The 22,648-nt window shown below is 35.0% G+C and overlaps 1 protein-coding gene and 2 long non-coding RNA genes across 4 annotated transcripts; 2 read left to right on the top strand and 1 right to left on the bottom strand.

Moving 5' to 3' along the window:
* Positions 1–10,818: 10,818 nt before the first annotated feature.
* On the bottom strand, positions 10,819–19,889 carry LOC122280926 (ribonuclease TUDOR 1-like). Of its 2 annotated transcripts, none has more exons than XM_043092063.1 (17): positions 19,647–19,889; positions 19,113–19,286; positions 18,528–18,602; positions 18,313–18,426; positions 18,120–18,224; positions 17,184–17,390; positions 16,851–17,066; positions 16,658–16,765; positions 15,909–16,079; positions 15,624–15,821; positions 15,181–15,543; positions 14,863–15,093; positions 14,594–14,782; positions 14,401–14,478; positions 14,124–14,318; positions 11,768–12,145; positions 10,819–11,303 (listed from the first exon to the last, which is right to left on the bottom strand). In XM_043092063.1, the coding sequence occupies exons 2-17, from the start codon at positions 19,269–19,271 to the stop codon at positions 11,115–11,117; spliced, it is 2,976 nt and encodes a 991-aa protein (XP_042947997.1). In that variant the 5' UTR covers positions 19,272–19,286; positions 19,647–19,889; the 3' UTR covers positions 10,819–11,114. The 2 variants fall into 2 exon arrangements, with proteins under 2 accessions (XP_042947997.1, XP_042947996.1); XM_043092062.1 differs by having other exon boundaries at positions 19,113–19,281; positions 19,647–19,888.
* Positions 11,303–12,901, top strand: LOC122280927. The gene is made up of 2 exons (XR_006230092.1): positions 11,303–11,501; positions 11,689–12,901. It is a non-coding gene; the product is annotated as an uncharacterized LOC122280927 (long non-coding RNA).
* A 253-nt stretch (positions 19,890–20,142) lies between the features above and the next one.
* On the top strand, positions 20,143–21,173 carry LOC122280928. The gene is made up of 2 exons (XR_006230093.1): positions 20,143–20,223; positions 20,308–21,173. It is a non-coding gene; the product is annotated as an uncharacterized LOC122280928 (long non-coding RNA).
* The last annotated feature ends 1,475 nt before the right edge of the window (positions 21,174–22,648 follow it).

The following is a 22,648-nucleotide window of genomic DNA, read 5'->3' as shown; positions in this document are numbered from 1 at the left end:
TCAAGAGAAAAGGGAAAAACAACGCAGGGAGAAATATAAAAGGGGAATTTTTAGAGTTTGTAAAGGGACCTAGTTTTTGCATTATTCTTCCTTCATATTTTTTGATCAGCAATGGGGATGTTAGGGTTTATCTTTATGGGGCATTTTGTTAATTTAGAGATGGAAGGCTAGACTTCTAGCTTGGGATTCAAGGAGTAACCCATGACTACTTTGAGTTGGATTTTCTCCAATGTTATGGGATTTTGATGATTAACTTGTTAGATTATATTTCATTTTACATCTAGAAAAGATTGAAGTTGTTTGTTCTTGGTTTAGATCAGTTGTAAACGTAAAGGCACAATTGATGCTTGAACAAGTAACCAAACTTGAATGGCTTTCTTTCACTTTTACATTTTTTTTTTTTTAAAAAAAAAAAAAAAGAGTGAGCAATCACCTGTCCTTTCACTTTTACATTTGTTATACAATCTGTCGAGCACTTTGATTATACTGAAAATTGTGCCTATTGTTTTATTATCCAATCATAATCTCTTGGAATGAGAAAATGGTTGAAAGAAGATGAAATTAGAGGTAAATCTAACTTTAAATCAAAAATGGGAGAAAACTGCATCTCAAGTGTTAGTTTTATTGTTTCTTACAAGTTCAATTCAATTTCTACACATTTCCTCTTAATCTCTTGGTTCTTGGCAATTTTAGAAACATAGATTCACATTGATTTTCAGTTTTATTGGTGCTTGAACTTCCAAAACAGCCAACAATTTTACTCTTAATTCAGTCCATGCTTTCTTAGTACATAGTCTCCATTTTGGTGTCAATATAGTTAGTGGTCGAACTTTGAAGTTTATTTCTTTTTTATTTTTTGTCCATTACTAAATCTTTTAGTTTAAAGCTTTCTTTTCCTTACGAAATTTCTTGTCACCATAAATGGAAATATGTTATCTTGTGATTATGTTAATGTTTGCTTAATCCCCTTTGTCCCTATGAAATCGATCTTGAAATTTACCTTTATATTACTTTGACAGTTTCTACGTTTAGATGTTGAAATTATAAACTGGTCATTAGATACTAGTAGAATAACATGTAATACTAATGTATAATAACATGTAATTAGACATTATAGTATAAGTCTTGTATATAAATAAAGTAGACACTAGTATAATAAGTAAATAGCATGTATAATAATAACCATTAAATTCAGTACGAAAACTGTTATAAAAACCATAAATAAAAATTTTATGGCTAAAATGAGTGGATGATTTTTAAATGAGCCAAGTATTTTAATGTCTTCCAAATATTCTAAAAGTCCAAAATTATTTTAAATGGGGCATTTTAAGTATTACTGAATCAAATATAATTTTTAAAGGTTAGTCTCTTTAATTTTTTTGAGCTCCAAAAATAATATAGTTTTAAGAAATTTGATTACGCCAAAAGACTAACGCGATAGTTGTAGCACAACTTTGGGTGTCAATTCCACAGGGAGACAAATTAAAATAATAGCAGAAAGAACAAGGAAACTAAATAAAAATATTAAATGATTAATGAAAAACAAAGATTCGTTTTAAATGTAAATTAAAGTGAAGCAAAATTACTAACAGAAGAAGTAATCAAATTGACGAATAGTAGAGCATTGGGAATCCCTTGCACAAATCCGGTATTTTAATTATTATTAATTCATTGAATAACTCAATTAGGAACTCAATTCTCAAAATTCTCAATCTGAAGGTATAGATTTATAAACCAAAATTAAACTAAATGTAACCATTTGAAAAATCATTCATCACTTTTAAAACACGTAAATTATTATCTCTATTAAGAAAATTTAACGACGACATTATACTCAGAAAGCGATATTGCAGCAAAGAACTAAATCAATATAGATAAATAATTGGTCCAAATATAATCAAAGAACTAATCCATTCAATAAAAAAAAATGATTGAATCCAAAAACAGAATAAATTCTATGATTATTCAGAGAAGAAAACATCAATAATGAATTGAAAATGATAAAACAAAAGAATTTTAGTAACTAAAAATCAAATATATAAATTAAAAATATCATCTAATGTGCAAGTTCATCCCTAACCCTACTTGAGAATTTAGTTATCCATAAATATAATGTACAACAAAAATCTTAAGAGAAAACTAAAATGAACGACGACCATAGAAGTGATTTTCTCCTCTCTTCAAATCTGCCTCTTGTGCCTCTCCTTCCCCCTATTTCATGCTAATGATATTCTTATATAGGGTAAGAAAGAAGCCCTAATGTCTTCATAATTTTCGCATAAAAAAATCACCTAAATTTTAGGACTCATCTTGGAAGCCATGTACATATTTCAGAATTTCGAATTTGGAAATTTTTATTAGATACAAATTTATAGCTATTTAAGTTAGTTTTCTATTGCATCAAGAATTGCATCAATCTGATATCTGAGTAGAAAGTTACGATCAAAATACTAAAATATATCCAGGCTGTCTCTTAGCTAATTTTGGACTTGGACTTGGACTTGGACTTCTTGTGATTTTCTTTTGTGATTTCATTCTTTTATTTTTCTTGATCCAAATTGTTCTCAAACCCCATGAAATTTCTCCTTTGAATTTGACTAGGCTTTGACTTGCTCTTTTATAAACTTTGAAATTAAATATGAAAATCTGCTTAAGAGTATCTCAAAGTAAATAGAAATTCAATTTAAGAATACACATTAATTTCTATTAATTTTATTCACATTTGAGCATTTTAATCCAATAATAAGGTATTTAGAGTGCACTTTCATACACTCATCAAAAATCATATTGTTTAAATGATTTTAGTCTTTTAGAAATATTATTTAATATCTGTCATTTTATTTTACGTTAAAGACTCTATTTATTTATATGCATTGATTAATCTTACAATTGGTTATTGAAATGCTTCATTTTACTTTATGATGAAAAATATTATTTATGAGATCAAGAAGATAAAATTGGATTTTCTATTTAATGTATTTCCTTTTTCCTCTCTCTCTCTCTCTCTCTCTCTCTCTCTCTTCTCTCTCTCTCTCTCTCTCTCCATGTTTAATTTTCACCCTTGAATTAAAGTGAGAATCCCATGTAGGGCTAGGATCAGTTTCACAAATCCTAATTCCCCTCCTTTCTCTCTTTTCTTTTCTTTTCTACCCCGAATGCTTCTCTCCCCCATTTTTGTTTCTCTTCCCTTTTAGCCACTAGCCACTGTGAATGGCATCAACGAGGCCACACTACAAGTACGCAACCGACCACCACCATGCCTAGCTGGTTGAATACCCCCTTTCATCCCTCTCGATTTCATTCTCCTTCTCTCATATCTCTCTCCCCCTCCTTTCTCTCTTTTCTTTTCTTTTCACCCCCGAATTCTTCTCTCCCCCATTTTTGTTTCTCTTCTCTTTTAGCCACTAGTCACTGTGAATGGCATCAACGAGGCCACACCACAAGTACGCAACCGACCACCACCATGCCTAGCTGGTTGAATACCCCCTTTCATCCCTCTCAATTTCATTCTCCTTCTCTCAGATCTCTCTCCCCCTCCTTTCTCTCTTTTCTTTTCTTTTCACCCCCGAATGCTTCTCTCCCCCATTTTTGTTTCTCTTCTCTCTTAGCCACTAGCTACTGTGAATGGCATCAACGAGGCCACACCATGAGTACACAACCGACCACCACCATGCCTAACTAGTTGAATACCCCCTTTCATCCCTCTCGATTTCATTCTCCCTATCTCAGATCTCTCTCTCTCTCTTACATTCTCTTCTCTGTCCCTATCTTGGTTAGGGCTCTGCTGCAACCATCCTCCACGTTGCAGCACCATATGTCACCCAAAGCTCCTTTGTTGCCCTCTCTCACTTTTCCCTTGTGCCAAACAACTCACATCATCTCTTAATTCTCTGTGAATCACCGTAGTGAGGCATTGAAGCTCAACCCCTTTCCATTTTGTGAGGTTTCTTTTTTTTTTTTTTTGTGATTTAAGATATTTGATTTCGTGATTTGCGGTTTGTGATTTTGAGATTTTTGTGAAACCAACGTGCTATAGCCAGTTGTTTACAAAATCTGACTCTGCTCCGACAAGTCAGAATCAGAGTTGGCGCAGTGTCTACACTAGCCAAAGATGGAGTTTGGAGTTGGAATTAAAATATTTGTAATTGTTAGTATGTAGGACTTAGTTTCCTATGTACTATAATGCAAGAACCATGTAAGAAATGTGTTAATAAAATTTTTACAATCGTATAATTCAATAAGGTTTATATTATATTAATTGTAAATTTTTTATTAAATTTCATGATTTTTTGTCATTTTGTATATTCATTATTCAATTCATTCATAATTAAATAGAAAATTTTGAGATGATTATAAGAAAAATCTAAGTAATAACTCAACTTGGCTCAATTTCTTAAAGAGTGCGGATAAAGATAAGAAAGTAACTTAACTTGACTCGAACTCATATTTCATTAGCTCAAGTTCAACGCGCCTCAGTCCAAGCTCGAGCTCTAATTGGGGCTCGAATTATTTAAGTTAAGGAAAACTCTTATTGCAGTCAGGTGGGGGAGCCGCTGCAAAGTTTGTGATTAGATGGAAAAAAATGAAATGAACCGTTTCATTCAAAATGGATAAAAAATGCCCTCTTTTTCGAGCAACCCAGACTTATCTTCTCCCCCCATCCTCTCCTTTTGTTTTCCCCATCTCCTTCTCCCCTTCGTTCTTCTCCCTTTGTGAACCGACTACCCTTCTTTTAGAAATGAACTTTTACATCTATAGTAAATGAAAATCATTAATTACAACTTTTAGGAAAAGAATACAACAAAGGTGATTTGAGATACAGAGGCAAGGGATGCAGGAGGGCTAACTGCTATTTTTTAAGGGTCCAGATTTATCTTTATTTATCTTTTGTATTTTAAATTCCTAACTTGTGAAAGATAGAAATATGGCTAGCTGATTCAAACAAAGGAATGGATTAATGAATGAAAATGGGAGAAATGGAGTTTGATTTTTCTCTATGGTCGTTGTGTTTATATTCATCTCTATATTTAGGTTTTATACGCAAAATTATCTATTTCCTTAAAAACATTTCCACATTCATTGTTCGCTTAATAGGCATTTCTATGGGCCAATTGTTTGGAACTGTTGTATAGTTCATAACTTCTTACTTGGAAGGTGATAACTTTACTTTAGGCTCATATTACCATTATCCATACTATTTTGGAATGAATGCCTTCTGGTTGAGCTACCCACGCTCATATTACTGGTTACCCTAGTTTGTTTTTAATATCTTCATCGTTATTTGTGATCCCCAATTCAAAAGGAGACTTTTCATCATCTTTTTCATCCTGTGAAAATTAGTCGGACTGAGAGAATATAGAATCATTAATATAGACCCATATATATCATGGATTTTGGTTCAATAGAGTTGAAGATAATATCGGCAACTGATCTCAAATACTTTAATTTCTTCCAAAAGCTATCTGTCTACGCTATCATCTCCCTTGTCTGTGATTAATCGAAGAAAAAGCAAGAGCAACAATATCGCAGAAGCCCCCGTTCTTGCAAGAAGGTTCTAAATTTCCAATCTTTTTATTTCTCCTTTCCTTTGTTTTACGTTTTGTTAATAGAAGCTGACGGGGCAATCAGCCGACTGCATGGTGGTTACACAGGCCGACTGCCTGTAGGCTGTAGGCTGTAGAAGAACTAAGTTAAACTCGACTCTATAATTTAAAACATCGACTCAAATTAAATCTTTTACATCGTTGTACCATTCCTTAAAAAAGGCTACAAAAATAACCACGCTGTAGCATAGGCAATTAAATTGTGCAAAGCCTCATTTCTGAAGTACGGTATATCGACGTGATTTACGATTTCTTACTTTGAATAGTTTTCTATAATTTAAGAAGTTATAAACATATATAACATTAGCCCTTGTTTGAATAATTTTAAAGCTGGCTTAACATGATCAGTTTTAATATTATGAGATTTAGTACCTTACGCGACTGTCTCTAGGTGAGAAAATTGTATGACCCTCTACATTTTTGTTTTCCAGGTCGATGCTTAGCTAGGAGAATGGCAAATCAACAATCGGTATTTTAGCAAAATAATTTTTTTTTTAAAAAAGCATTATTTTTCTAAAATAAATATATCATCAATTAAAATATAAAATTATAAAATAATGTTAAAAAGTTATATTTTTATTATTATTATTATTATTTTATAATTAAATTATACATTGTTTTGGAAAGTTAGTTAAAACTTTTTTAAAAGAAAAATGTTACGGTGACCCTGGCTCTGCGCCCGCCCCCAGCAGCAGCCATAACAATTTGGTATTTTTCAAGAAAGTAGAAACATGAACAGAATAAGCTAGAGACAAAGTATCATATTGATTTGAGAGAAAAGATACACGTATGTGGGTATGTGTTCCTCCCTTCACTACAAGAAATTAGGCTTTTTGTAATGTTTTTTATTATGCTGCAATTAAAATCGCTGTAATAGATAACCTTTTGCAGCGAAATATTACTCCTTGCAATATTTTTACATCGATATACAGTTTAATGAAGCGGGGCGCTTCACTTAGCTTTTTACAGCGAAATTTGAGTTTATAGCGACAACAATATGTGTTGCAAAAAAAAATATATATATATTGTTGCAGCGGCCTAATATCGTTGCTACTGGCTTCGGGCGCGAAAACGGAAGAGAAATTGTTTTTTCCCCCCCGAAACCTCTGTTACCGAGTTCAGAGTTCTCCCCTTCTCGCCTCTTGCCCATTTCTCCTATTTTCAGTACCCAAGAGACGAACTTCATATCTTCGGCTGGAAATCTACCTCCATTGTCGCCTACGTTCTGAACCCTAGAATCTCCACCACCTTATTTCCCTTCCGCGGAAGCCATGGTCCTCGTTTCCTCCCCATCCCCCTGTGTGGGTTTGTGATTACTGTCGGAGTAATTTTATTCCTGGTTTCTCTTTGCATCAGACGTTGCCATTGTCGAACCTGGGATAGTTGCAGTCCTTCCATCACCACAGATATTGATTCTACTCATCTTCCTCTCTCTCCCCCTTCATCCGCGCTCGGTGCTTTGCATAAATGGGAGCTTATTAGCATGTAGACGTTATGGTAGATGTTGGACTCTGAAAGCTGCCATTATTTTCTTTCACCAATTTTTTATTTTATTTCATTTATATCTGCATTTTTTCTACATGTAGATGTTGGTTTAGTAAATTTTCATAATTTACTAGGTTATAGTTTTAAATTGCACCGTAACCGTTGATTGACATTCCCTTTTGCTTGAAATCCCTAATTATTATGACTAATTATCCAGATTTTCCGTTAGGATTTGAATAGCATAGAAAAATTGGAAGTTTATGTATATAAGGTAAAACTAAAATGCTGTTTTTCTTGCTTATTCCAACGTGAATGCAATAGGATTAGATGTTTCAGTGAACTGTTTTCCTAAATATGTTATCTTTTTGAACAAATTGTATAAGATGCACCCAATATATATTTTGATGATGAACATTATGGTCTATGATGCATTGAAATGAGTTTTTGTTTTTTTTTTTTTTTTTTTTGCTGTCTCCTACAAGGTGCTAAGTGCTACATGAGGTGGAAATTTTAAAACTTAAATCACCTAAGAGTATTGGCATTGGCTTCATCAAAAGCCAAGTCAAATGCATAAAATGATGAATCTGTGTGAATTACAGCTGCATTGGTCTCAGCAAATGAAAAATGGAGAGTTTTGAGCCACAGGATAAAGTATGTTTTTTTTCAAATTTGAAGGGCTACTGTACACTCATCAACCGATTATTTTACTACGTTCTAATTCCCAACCGCTGTCTCCTTTCCCTCCCCGTGTGTTCTCTCTTCCCTTTTCTCCCTTTCTGGTTCTTCACGGTGCACCCTAACCTTCTAGTTTTGACTTCGATTCTTCACACGGAAATCAAACTAGTTGCAGAAAACAGGTTTCTTTCAAATTGGGAATTTAAAGGCTTGGGCTTTTGTTGTTCATCTCTGATGTCAGAGGCCCTACAATTCTTGGTAAACAGTATGGTGTTTTTTCTTATTTCTCTTTTTGGCTGGGTTTCTGGTAAATAGCATTAGCTAATGTATGCAATCGTTCCAGTTTAAATTTTTATGTTGATTGTCTTTTGATTTTACTTTGAAGCTAAAGCTGAAAATATTCTGAATTTAGTTTCTCCAATTTTTCTTGATCGTGAGAAGTCTTGGTTTACTTCGGATTTGTGTTTGTTTGATTGAGATTTATTTTGTGTATTGGAAGTTTTGAATCTTTGAACCGAGAAGTCTCAGCTGATTTGACATCCTTGCTAGCCGTGATAATGGATCAAATCATGGGTGTTGTTTCAAAATGGAAAATCCTTGTCATTATTTTCTTCTCGGTTCTTGATATGTAATCTTTCTAGCATATATAATGTTTCTGAAATCATTTCTTTTTTGTGCGCCCAAAACTCAAGCATTTTCTTTTTGCGTAAATGTGTGTTTTAGTAGGATTTTGGTTTCTTTCATGTTTGAAACAGCTATAAACGACCATGTATTGGATTTCTCTTTGCTAGTTCATTTAGTAGTGTTGGATTTCTATAGTTTTTGTAGTTTTGGACTGAAATTGATTTTGGGTTTCCAAACTTCCAATCTTTGTACTTGAAGTTTGTCGATTTTGAGTGGATGGGTTCTAAACTTAACAAAGAAGATTTTAATTTGGAGATGTCCAGAAATCACTGGGAACTATTTTGCCCCCGAAAACAAGATTGACGAGTACCGACAAAAGTTTGAGTAATTGATAAATAGCAATCATGTGGCCCTAATGCTTACTTGCTATGATAGGCTTATGATTCATTATTATAGACTCTTGCCTTTGGTTTGGGAATAAGTAGGATATTGTTGTGGTTTCACTTTGAACTTTGTCTAGTCTTCAAGTTTTATATAGTAGGTAAGTTTTTCAGTTCTGTCTGAAAATGAGGCTTCTTTTAACTTCTTAAGCTCATGATTATTCAATGCTGCCCTATAAATGTGTGAATGGTTTCCGAATACCTTCGGAGAAGAAGCTCACGTGAAATTTTGATGAGTGTTCATCAATAAGATATCCTGCTGTAGCTACTTTAATGTTGACTGCGAAAAGTTCGATTACCTCTCTTTTGTACAAGTCAATTTTTATTCTCTCTGTTACAAACTTAAGGCTTAATAACTCTCACTGGTTTTCGTACCATAGGCCTAATAATTCTCTTCTGGTCAGTCTCTTAATAACTCATAGGTTTTTCCCCCAATTATGGACTGAATGAAAATTTAAGATTATGGTATCTTTAGAGAATGAGATGATATAAAAATTTTGTGAATAATAATAAGATAGTTTAAATTAAGTATATATTAGATTTTAGACAATTAGAGAGAAAAAATGGAATAAAAAATATTATAAAGTTAAAATATAATTGAAATATTATTTTTTTAATATTATTTTTGTTTTAAGATTTTAAAAAGTTCAATTATTTTTTTTTTTTGTTTAAAAATTTAGAAAAATTGTAATGATTAGTTTAAAAGTATTTATATTTAAATCGTTTTTATGATAAAAATGAGATGAGATAAGATAAAATAAGATGAAATGTGATGAAATTAATTTCCAAACATCCCATACAATTATGTTTTTTCTATTTCATTCCCTTCCATTCCCTCCTCCGTCTAAAGAAGCTGTAAGAAAATGTAAGTGCGGGTTAAAGCACGCGTGTATGCGTATACATATCCGACCTTAACACCGGTTGGGACTTGGACAACATTTACGGACCCAATCTTTTTCTGGATTATTATTAAAGAAAATGCTAGTATAACTTTTAAATGTGTCCATTCATACATTTTATTTTATTTTTATCTTTTTTTTAATAATTAAGAAAATGACTATTGTGAATTTGTATTTTTTTTTAATGATTAAAAATGTTTAAAAATGCTTAAAAGAAAAAGAAAAAAAAAATCATTGGCACTAGTGTACATATTTGATGTATGCCCTAGCATTGTCCTATTATAACTGCAAGCTGCCGGAGTTAATTAAGGCATCTAAAGCCTATCAAACTCCGGGAACAACCTCGAATGTACCCTTTTAGAGCACTGACATTTGGCTAAACCAATGCCAGTGCTTCTAAATTTATGACTTTTTATCTTTTAAAATTTGCTGCATTGGAGTAGTCATAACTTGCTAGCTTGACATTTGAGCTATAGTATATGTAAACTCATCTCCATCTTTGATCATAGCCAAAAATATATTTTATTTCAATAATCTAGGTTGAGGAAAAATAATAGTTGGGTAAGGTTGAGGAAAAACAATAGTTGGGAAACAATAATTCAAGTAAAAATTAAATTATTAATTAACATATAGTTGATGTAGTTACAAAATATGAAAAAAAAATTAAAAAAATTAGAATTAAAAAAAATAATATTATATTATTATTTTGACTAATCCAATGCAGAGGCATGAATAGTTTCAGATTTATGAAAAATATATACTTTTAACTAAATTTTAAAGATGACTTTAATAAAACCAATGCTAATGCTCTTTGGCATCAATCAGGTTGGCAAAGCCTACCAAACCCATCATGCTGTAATTGTATGTTTGTTTTGCCTATATGGTTTTGATGTTCGTCAACTGTTCTGTATGTTTGTCTAAGGCTTGCCACCCTAAGTATGGTTACTTTATGTGCAGTTGTAATGTTTGTTTGCATAATGAGGTTGCCTGATGTTTAGCACTCAAGCTGGAGTAGCACAGTCATGCCGTTTTTCATGGTAGCTTCTGGCTGGAGACTGAACCCTAACAGAAATTATATCGCCTAGATGAAAATACGAAAATTGAAATTTTATAAAGACTGAATTTTTTAACACGGACTTTTAACTTCAAAAGGATAAAAATTGTCTACGATCACAAGGAACCTCGATAACATTCACCTTACTAAGACGCATAAAAAAATCGTCCCCTCACCTAAAATAAATTAAAAAAAAAAAAAAAAAACACGAACAAAACTTTAATTTAAAGCGAGTTTCTGTTGTCACTTCTGTTTTCTCGTATGCATAAAAGCAGCCAACCATGGCTAATTAGACTCATCTTAGGCTGCCTGAGTTGCTACATTACTATCAAATTCATCGCCGGCCACCAGCCTTTCTAACAGCAGGCACTGCATCCTCATCATCTGACTGTATATCTCCATATTGCCACATACCCCGCCTAGCAGACCGTGCTTCTTCCTGGAACTTCTCCAAATTATCAAGGGCCAATTGTCTTTCCTTGCTCTCCCATTTCTTTCTCTTTTCTAGTCTAGTAAGTCCTTCCTGAAAATTTATAAAGCCATGTAAGTGGCAATACCTAAGCATTCCGTTTCTAATCAATTGAGTGAATTCCCCAAAATGGGTAGTGTCCAGCCTTTGAAACATCAATCACATATAAAGAACTAAAGCATCACAAGACTGACTTGTCCGGGGCAAAAGAATAAGCCAAAGCTTGTTCATAATTGAAGCCACAAGGAAAAGGTAAGTCACGAAAAGGTTCTCAGCAATTCAAGATTTCAACAACCTATGTGACTATATATCTCATTTTCAGATGATATACCGTGTAGAACTGGTTAGCTAAAGTAACGAAATGTAAGCATTAAATCTCTTTCACCAGCATTTTCCATGGCAATGCTGAAATTTGTACTTTTAATTGCATATTTTCCAGGAGATAAATACCACAACAGTATCAAGAGCCTCTTATCTTCACAGGAAAACAAAGTAAAGAAGTGGAATACAAGTCAAACCTGAAGCATGGCAGCATTTATACTGATCTCAGCATCCACAGCCACAAGAGTTACAAGAAGAATTGTTCCAGTTCCCTGTCCTTTGACTTTTCCTCCTGAAGTGTCCCTTTCCTCAACCATGGCCCTGAACTCTTTTGAACTGTTCAATGTATGCTCACTTAGATACTCAATTGCTTCTTGACCAAAATCCTCCTCCAAGCTTGGAACCTTCATGTATGCCAGGCTACATAGTTGAGCAAGACCAGGCGCAGAGGATACAGAAGTATCAACAGGCCGTAACTGACTGTATGCAACAAACTCTTGATTCCCATAATCAACATAGAAAACTTCAAACTTGTCTTTTGGGGATTCCACGGCACCTCGAGGTGCACTGACAATCTGTATAGATCAAAAGGAAGAAATTAAGAACAAATAAAAGCATGTAAATTGTACCCTTGTGTATGTTTCTGCAGAAAGGAAAAAGGAACTGAAGAACGAGATGAGGAAAGGTAAATGAAAGAGTTAAGACGGTCCCCAACAAGTTGTATTCTAAATTTCTTCTATTCTACCATTCCTATTCTCAACAATAGGCTCATATCTCTTTGACTTGATGTTAATTCTACTTTAACCTTTCTGACGATTAATGAGCAAAAATCACCCTTCTCCCATAACACAAAGACCCTTATATTTCAAAAGGTAATTTGTGTGCCAATGAAACACATGAAATCCTATTGCCAATTAATACCGAGAAAAAGAGAAAAAAATGTTAGAAGAGATTATATATAGCAGCACTTTTGCCCCAACCCTCCTGTGTTTTGCCCCTTAGGATTCACTTGTGCTTTTATTTCTGAAGATTTGCTTACTGAGGAACCCCAAGGGGTTGGCCCAAGTGGTACAGGCCTTGGTCTTGGGATATCACTCCCCTCAAAGGTCCAAGGTTCAATACCTCATGGATGTAAACAATCATATAGGGCCACACTCCTTAGTGAAAAGCTAGCGATTTAACTAGTTCCATGTAGGGAAACTTCCGAGGGTGCGGTGCATAGGACCAGGGTTTACTCTGCAGGGATAGGTCTGTAGGGCCTTGCCTTGGAGAGGTTCCCCGATTAAAAAAAAAAAAAGATTTGCTTACTGTGGTTCTGTCCTTATAAATTTTCTGATAACTTTTCCATCCAAAATATGTGGCAGTTTAGTTATTAGCGCTGCCATTACTAGCGCTACCAAATGGAAAGTTTAGTTTTAGGGCTGATTTGGTTACACAAAACCAAATTATCTCATCTCATTTCATATAATCATTACAATTTTTCCAAATTCTCATATAAAATATAATAAACAATTCAACTTTTTTAAATCTCGAAACAAAATTAATATTAAAAAATTATATTATAACAATATTTTATTCAACTTTCAACAAAACATCTCATTTCATCTCATCTGAACTGTGTGACCAAATGAGACCTTCATTTTGGTATTTGAAAATTTCCATCTCAAACTCAAAATTCTCATCTCATCATTACAACTTTCTCAAATCTCCATACAAAATATAATAAATAATTCAATTTTTTTTTTGAACTTTTTCAAATCTCAAAACAATATAATATTTTAATATTTTATCTTAAAACTCAAAATTCTCATCTCAAAATTCTCTACTACCAAACCGAACATATTCTTTCTCTTGCACACGTGGTAGTGTTACACATAAAATACAGATAGGGTGAAATTCTGAAGGGGGCTGAAGCAAAGGAGTAAATCCTCAAAACACAAAAGCACAAGGGGTGAATCCCCAAACAGACAGAGCACAGGGGGTTCAGCCAACAAAACCCTATTTATCATCTTAAACATGTTTCCTATAACATGTCAACAGTGTTTGTTGTCAAAATGCATTTCACATGGCTTTCCCAGTTCCACTTTGAGAAGATGCCTAGGCCATGTTTGGTCAAGTCTAATTTTCAAAATTTTTCAGAAAAGATTTACCTTCAAACCAAACATCTTTCACTTATTGCCAAGATTTCAGTGACAAGTCAAAAAACACAATAAAGAAATTAACTTTTACAGAAACCAAAACAAAAATACTCTAAAAACTTATATTTAAACTTTTCGAAAAGGTGCTAGTTTACCAACATGGCCCCAGTTTCCCACTTTTTGCAACCTCGTTTTGCACTCCCCCATGGCAATTCCTGCAGATTGCCTGGAGAAGCCAACTTAATTGCATAGTAATTAATATACAAGGAATTTATATGGAAACCAAATAACCCAGTTTGCCTCTTAATGTCAGTAAGAACAGTCACAGAGAGAGAGAGAGAGAGAGAGAGAGAGAGAGAGAGAGAGAGAGAGAGAGGTTTTCTGGAGTTAAATGCAACTCATAAAAAAAACTAACCATTGCTCGGTTCCAGGAATTGTCACCACTAAACTGAGCAAGGACTATGTCACCCTTTTTAGGATTAAAAGCACCAACCACTGGAGCTTCTTGAAGATTTAAAGAAGCAAGTTGTTGTTGAATCAAGGCAACTTTCTGATCACCAACTGTCTGGACATAAAATTTACCACCACCCAAGACTTCCGTAACCACCACCTGAAAATTTATAACAGGACTTCATTCAACATTGTACAAGACATGAAAAGGTTATAACTAGAAGAAATTGTATTCCAATCACCTTTAGCACTTCTTTCTGTTTGCTTTCAACAGCTGCGCCATTAGACACTTCTTCCCCTTCAACGTAATTCTCCCAAATCTGCAACACAGTCTCAATATGGTATAATTGGAAGAGGAAGTGGAGGTACGATAATGAAGGTTCTGCTTGTTCTTCTTTTTTTGATGAGTAAAATAATGAAGGTTCTGCTTCTTACTTTAAGCTTTTGTCTCTTCGCAGATTTCTCAGCTTGGTCAAGAAGGTGAATGTCAGGGATCCTGTCACTGCCAAAGGATGTTTGAAGTTTTGCCAAGCCAGCTTCAAGCAGCGGAACTGCTAGATTTGTCTTTGATTCCCACATGGATCCCAAGAAAGTTCCAGTTCTATCAACAGTTTTGACTTCAATCTACAGGGGAGACACAAATTTATCAAGGCCAGGAAAGCAACCAAGGAACAAATTACCAGGTTCTACGGAGTAAAAAATACCTCAACATCCCTTTGCATTATCTTTCTTCTCATTAGTGAAATAGCTTCCTCTGAATAGGGCTCATCACGGCCAGGACATCTGACACCGGAGAATGAGAAGGCAATGCTACATGTTTCCTTGGGAATCAACAACTTAAATCGATGACCACTGAGGACATATTCTACAACAGCAGGAATTCTTCTACTCCTTTGCAGAAATGGCAAAAAATCTCTAGCTTTCTTGACTGATGCCTGAATGAACACATTAATAACAGGAACAATAAAAGTACTGAATAGCATAGCGAGCAAAGAATTTAGCACAATCAAATTATTTCTCACCATAAGCAGGTCTGTTACATGCATGACTGGAGGATCCTTGGCTGAATGGAGACCTTTCTTCCCAACAATGGAACGAGATTCAGCAGCAAGAAGGGCATCATAATAGTTTGATCTCTCCTCAAAATCCCGATGTCTAATAACAGTGCCAAAGCCACGTGCAACCACAAGCTCAGCAATATTCACACCAGGCTGGCTAACAGATGTGGGTGGAGCAGGTGATGGGGTATCATCCCCCTCAACCTTAATAGGAGATAATAGGAAAACCGATCCAAAATCCATTACTCTGGAATCTGCAGTCCCAGTTGCAGCTGCAGATCCATCTGCCATGCTCACTTTCCTAGAATATTCCATTTGAACATTCACCTGAAAAGAAAACACACAATCGATTATTACATTATTTTAATGTTATATCCAAAATAAGGTGAAATAAGTACTGTTCATACTTGTCGGCCAATAAGTCGTGTCCTTAAAAAGTCCCTTGCTTCACGTGCATAGGGAGCGGGCTTTTCGTCTCTGCGAGGATTACCCATTTTTGGACACCTAATGCTTGACAGATTGACTCGCCGCTCTGCTAACGGACTGCCATAAGGGACAGAATCATCAGCCACGATAATGCAGTCCCCACTTACAACCTCCACAACCTGGAAAAATTCAAATGCAGTTTACAATTATTTTACAACATGAATAAAGCATAAATTGAGATAAGCAAAGCTGGGACTACTTCCCACCTTTCCTGTAAAATTCTGGTCATGGATTGCCTTTGAATTTGTAGCTGGAGGTACATAGTTTGTCCAGAACCTCAACCTGCTTTTCTTGGCTTGAAGCTCTGCGGCCTTCAGCCTTCGCTTGGCATCCTCCTCCATCATATTTGCACTCCATTCAACAAACTTAGCTAAACCCTAGAGAGAGAGAGAGAGAAGACTTTCTATCATTTAGAGAAATCTTTTTAAAAACGTCTTCATAGCAACAGCCAGGTAGAAACATCTAGACCATGAGTTAAATCAAGCCCAAAAAAAAAAAAAAAATCATTCCTGTGCACTAAAAGGAAATATATGCATATTATAGCAATATAGATGGAGCACGTTCAAATCAAACCTTATAATTGCAATCAGAAGCACTTCCAAACAAATAATCAAAATTTGTGCCACTTTGATAACATCCCCTTTAGGGCTATAAATTTCAAGTGGAAAATAACTGGGCATAAGTTGAACAGTAAACAAAGGCTGATCTTCCTCTACCTTCGAAACCATTAAAAAACCATTCAAACAGAATCAGCAAAGAGATTTGGAAGCCTTACTCAATATAGCCAATCAAGAAGCTACACTAATGCCAGCTTACTCAATATAGCTAATCAAGAAGCTACTCTAATGCCAAGGTGAAGCACCAGACATTACAATTTGTTAATGAACATTACAGTTTTATCAACACACACACACACACACGCATGATAACAGCAGCACCAAATGTAAGAACATACGTTTTCAACAAGCTCCAGTGCCAAGTCTTTTGCTATGTCACCATCAGGATAGTACACTGATCCAATCAAATTGCTGAATTTGTCAACACCTTCCAAGACAATGCGAACCTATACAAACCCATATCAATTTAGAAATTTTCAAAAGAAAAGAAACAAAAGTATACAAGATAACTTATAGAAGTAATCTGTATACATCTCTATTCAAAACGCGAAGCTCAGTAAAATATTTGGCTTCAACACCAAATGGATCAGGAGCAACTTCAGCAGATGATGCTGCTGAGACTGCAAGCCTCTGTGCAGATGTTAGAGGGGCTCGAGATTCAGCCAAGACATCTCCATTGCGTTCTTCAGTGTTGACCTCTGTTTCACCAGCACTTTCAGTTATGGCCCTTCTTCCCATGGATGGAGCCTAATATCAAATAAAGATATGATAAGCAGGAAGCATATTGATACCAGAAAAAACGATTGTTAATAGAACAAGATTTTCCACGTGGAAAAGATGCGAATCAAAGCAGAGAATGCGGACCTGAATCCCGGCAACAAACACTTGGACAAACTGAAACTCTGGAAGCAGATAGACCCGAACTGTACTACCATCACGAACCTGCTCGACAATACCTTGCATGGGCCTGCCCTTGTTTGTAGCTAACAATCCCATAGCATCCAAGTTGCTAGGATCACCAATAGCAGATGGTGGTAGATTCCTGATGGATGCCTCAGCAGCACCGGGAACCTGCAATCAGAAATGAGGAGACCATGTCTTAATCTCCTTGAACAAGATAAATGCAATTCTATGCTGGTGTTCACCTCATTATAATCCCTCATTTAATAATTAAAGCTAATGCGCAACAGAATCTTTCAGAGACAGTGGTAGATGATCTAGCAAAATTTGAATTTAGAAATTAATATGCAACTATTTATTTTGAAAAATCTCATGGCTAATTACTTCAATGAGTCCAAACATAAGGAGTGTGCTCTTAAATAACAACCAGATTTCTGGTAATCTAATACAGTCGAGATGCCTAATGTGGTCCGATTGGGTTCAAATTGAACAACACAAGGGCAAGGCAACGTTATCTGTGCTCATAGCCACAGCAACCAATTTTCTTAAGAGCCCTTCCAAAACAAATCAGAAACCAAATTATCAGGAGGTATACATCAAATGCCAGACCAATCCCATCCATTGATACCTATATATTGATATTATGTTTTCTGGTACAAAATTTCTTATTTTCCCTCGATGATCTAGATGATCCAAATAATAAAGCACCTAGTCATCTAAATGACAACACAAAATCCCAAAGTGTTGCCGTTATCACGCAAACAGTACCATACATCATGCCACTAACCAAATAACAAATGCAGGGGAGGACAGAAATAATAGGCAATACATATATATGTAGAAATGGAAACAATTCAAACTAATATAAAACAAAAGGAGGGAGGGACTAGAAATGTTAACCTTGCTCCATCGGCCAAGACCTTGTTGCTTAGCTTGATCTTCCAGATTTCGCAGCTCTGTCAGGAAAGGGCTTGCTTCTCCTTTCTGCTGACCCTGCTCCCTGACCTGCAGAAAAAGATTCAGTTGATGCTTACACAAGAAATCAAAAGTCAAATTTTAGCAATATCTCTCTGTTGAAATAAAAAGATATGACCTTTGCCCAGCCTTCAGAAACCACCAGCAAAGCAACATTTTTGTCGCCAAGGAAAACAGAGCCAAATTCTCGCCCTATGGATGGTACAGTGTAGTCTACTCTGAATGCAACCTCCTGGCAGGATAAATATATTGAATTAGATATAACAATATGCTTATTCTAAAGAATCTACATTGATTAATCCCATGGCAAATGCAATAATCTCCAAAAGTCACCTTTCCTATGATGAGCTTCCGCAAAAACTCTCTGCTGTCCCAGGCAAATGGCTCATCAACACCACCTCTACGGGCCTAGCAATACAATTCAGAAATGTAAGACATAGCATGTCAGCAGCAAGTGCAATTTGAAAATCATGTTTCAAAACGGTATTAACCAAACCAGAATAAAAGTACCAAGAAACGAAAGATTCAGATCACTTGAAAATGATTAATTAAGTTCCAGTTTTACAATCATGTATGTGTGTTTTAAACTGTTAAATGTCAATCAACAAGAACTAATCACATAGGGGAAAAGAACCAATAAATAATGAAAAGAAGCTGATTACAAACAAATTGGTGCAAATATATCAAGAAAATTGCAAAATATTACAGGAGATTATTAAAATCGCAAGTTGGTATAAATGTTAGCATCATGCTCATGACACAATCCTACCCAATTTGCATTCGAGCTCGTCCTTCACAAAAAGGAGAGTAACCAAGCCAAGGAGGAGGAAACAGCACGACTTGAAGGAGACCCAGAAACAAGAAAGAATTACATCCAAAAAAATGTTGCGTAGGTCGTCAAAACAAAGTAAGGTGTACCAGTCTTGGCGCAATAAGAGATGACAAAGTAAGGATCTTCTCAGGTGGGAATCCAGGCCTGTTCGCGGTCATGGCCATAATAACCAAGCTGTCTCCCGAAGGAACAGCTTTCACTTTTCCCCTGTACCAACCTGTGTTTCCGGCTGTTGATGATGCCATCTCTCAACCGCTAATCTCCACAACCAAAAATAATAACAAAAGAGATTGAGATAACTTATATTCAATAAGGAATCTAATGAAACAATCTGGATTTTATAACTATATACAGTAGGCAATGATCAAGAAACGAAATAAAAAAGAACAAGAAAAGATATTGAAATCCATAATATTGCTTGCGGTGGTTATTGAGAAAATGGCCACATGCATCGATAAAATGTTGGAAGATTGATCGCATTAAGCACACAGAAGAAAGGTCGCTGTGTCATCGAGCAAGCCAATCAACAGTAAAACGCAAATTTTAACCATAATGAGATAATCGAGATGAAAATCTTATTTATCGAGAGATATGGATGAATGGCGTCTTATAAGTCATACCTTGACCAGATCGGAAGAAGAGAGTCCCTACGCTTTGGATCTATCGAAATAACAAAATCTCGAATCGATCCAAACACAATTGATTTGGGTCTACCTATAATAAGATGAGAGAGATCTGCAGTAGAAGAGGCCCAGGGATGCAAAGCTCTGCTTTGTCGAGGCGTTGGGCGGCGGATCAAGCACGGCAGAGAGAGATACGGCAAAACAGAGAAAAAAAGACAGGGCGGAATAAGCTCCAAGGAGCATTTATAAATGATGAGCAGAGGGACTAACAGTGGATGTACCCCTCATTTTTGGGTAGAATTACTGAAAATACCATAATGTCATCCGTAATTCATATTCAAAACAGTATATTGTTCCAATTCTTAAGGGCGATGCTGCTCCAACATCTAGTTAACCGTTTATAACCGTTCGATCTAACATGTCCGGTGGCACTGCAATATCATATTAAAAAATAGATTCTAAATTTATATTTAATAGAACATAAATTTAAAAGGTGCCGTTCTTATCCCGTTCTCTCTCTAAACTCTGTGTCTTCTCTCCGTACTAATCCCAACACTCAGAGCGATCGACGGGGGTGGCCCCTCTTCTCTTCCCCCTCCGTTACTCTTTAATTTCTGCTTTCCTTGTTTTTCATTTTCGTTTGTTTTCGTGTTTTCAGGCAAATAAATGGAAGGTCCGACAGGGTCGCTTCCAGTCGCCGACAACCAACACATGCCCTACCAGGATGTTGGCCAGCTGCCAATCTTCAAGTCGCCAAACGCTGCGCCAAACAGAGGGGAGAGTAGCTCGCACGTACAAGACGGAGTCTCAAACTGCAACAGAGTGTGGCTATCATACGCCACCAGGAAGCCACCTGCCGACTCAAAACCTGGATTTTCCAGGACCTAAGACTTCAAGAGATCATCGACTGATCGTCGGCTCTCCTCTAAAAATGGTTTTGTTCTACACGCACCACTGTTTTTTTGTATTTTGTCCTTCTGTTTTTGTGTTATTTTCTGGTTTTGTTATATTATCCTTGTTTAAACCGAGTGGGGTGATGAGTTTTTTTTATCGGACACGACATAGGGCTAGTGCTAGTCGAGTATGGTAGACGATGTTATGGCCGATGGACGTACGGTTGACCTCTACAGTGGAGGTTGTTGTGGTCCGTATGCAAGCTGGGTACTCGTGTTGTTCCTGGGCTCCGGATGCCGATGCCTGCGATGGGTGTGCTGTCGGGCTCATGCCGGTGTTTGGTTTTCTTGTGTTTCTATTGTTTTGTTATTTTGTTTTGTAGTGTAGTTTTTATGTAGTTTTATTAGTAATATTTTAGGAATAAGCTTTTGGACTTAGTGTCCAAAACAGTATTGTCACATACTCCACCTCCGTATGAGGATGGAGAGGCTGGTCATTCTGTTTATACAGAGTGCTCTCTCTCTTCGAAAAGGTTTAGAAGTTAAGACAATTTCCGCCACTTTGTATACGTGAATACTTCAAAGCAGATGCGTAGGTTGGCTTATAGTCTAGATTTTTCTATATTGATAAGTCACATTTGTAACTTTGGTATGATAAATGAATTCACGTTTTCAAAAAAATAGAACATAAATTTCTTTTTTTTTTCTTATTATCCCCCATACGAGTTTATTAACATCATGGTAAGAATCTGCAAAATAATTTATTAACTAGAAATAATTATCAAATCTTTTAATAAACTCTAAAAATATATCATTTAATTCATTACCAAACAATAATGTTGTGAAAGTTTCAAACAATAATGTTGTGAAAATTTTGAACAATCTCTATTTTTTGAAAATCATAATTTGATTTCTATTCTAGGGTACCAAATAGGGGTGAAATTTAATATATATATATATATATGTGTGTGTGTGTGTGTGTGTGTGTGTGTGCCTATCATTATATATCAAAATTCAAATGCACTAAACTAGGGGTAAAAAAAAAATCGTTAAACTGGTAAACTGGACTAAACCGAACTGAACCGGTGGGTTTGGTCCAGTACCGAGTTCGGTCTGGTTCGATAACAGTTCTACTTTTCTTAAAATCGATTGAAATTGGTCTAGTTCTGATTTTTCTTTTTCTAACACCAGACTGAACCAATTCATATATATATATATATATATATATTTTAATTTTTATATTGTATAAATCATTTTTTATATAATTTTTATATATAATTATATATAAAATAATTTTGTATTATATGATAAATTATTAATTAATATAATATTAAATTTTAAAATCCTATATAAATAACTATGTATTATCATTATAGTCTATTGTATTAGTAGTTATACTAATACTATATTACTATATATTAGAATATACTACAATATATTATTATCATATTATTATGTACTAATATATATATACACTATATAATATACAACAAAAACTAGACCAAATTGGTAAAACTGAAAGTACTGGTTTAGGAATATAACTAATGTAATATCAGTTATTCAAATTTCAAAACTAGTATATATCGGTTCGGTTATAAAATATATCCAAAACCATACCGAGCTAGACTGATTATACCCTTACACTAAACTATCATTTTTACCGCAATAGTGATATAAAGAAAAAGAAAAGTAACGGGGCAAAAGAAGGCAGAGATATAGACAAAAAGCTAGTCAAAAGTTTTTTTTTTTTAATAACAGGAAATACTTATATCTTAATGAAAAAGTTTTACCTACAAAGAAAACCAATTACATGGTAGCATCTAAAAATTTTCTAGAGTTAATGAAATTTGGGCATTGATGTCACTATACAGTTTCATTTAGTATGTCGAGCCAACAAATAAGCTACTTCATTTCCTTGTCTTCCAACATGAGTCATTTCATCATTCATGAACTGACGAAGAATAAGCTTTATTTGCATAATCAAATAATTCTGATATGTTAAACTAGAACCCCATGAGCAAATGACTTCAATAACCATTAATAAATCTCCTTCCAAAATCAAAGCAAAACAACCCCAAATGCATAATCATATGTAGTACTCTTAGA

The sequence above is a fragment of the Carya illinoinensis genome, chromosome 11 (assembly GCF_018687715.1).
Source record: "Carya illinoinensis cultivar Pawnee chromosome 11, C.illinoinensisPawnee_v1, whole genome shotgun sequence".
Classification (NCBI taxonomy): Eukaryota; Viridiplantae; Streptophyta; class Magnoliopsida; order Fagales; family Juglandaceae; genus Carya; species Carya illinoinensis.
The sequence above is the reverse complement of the archived record's forward strand: the minus strand, read 5'-3'. Positions and strand labels throughout refer to the sequence as shown.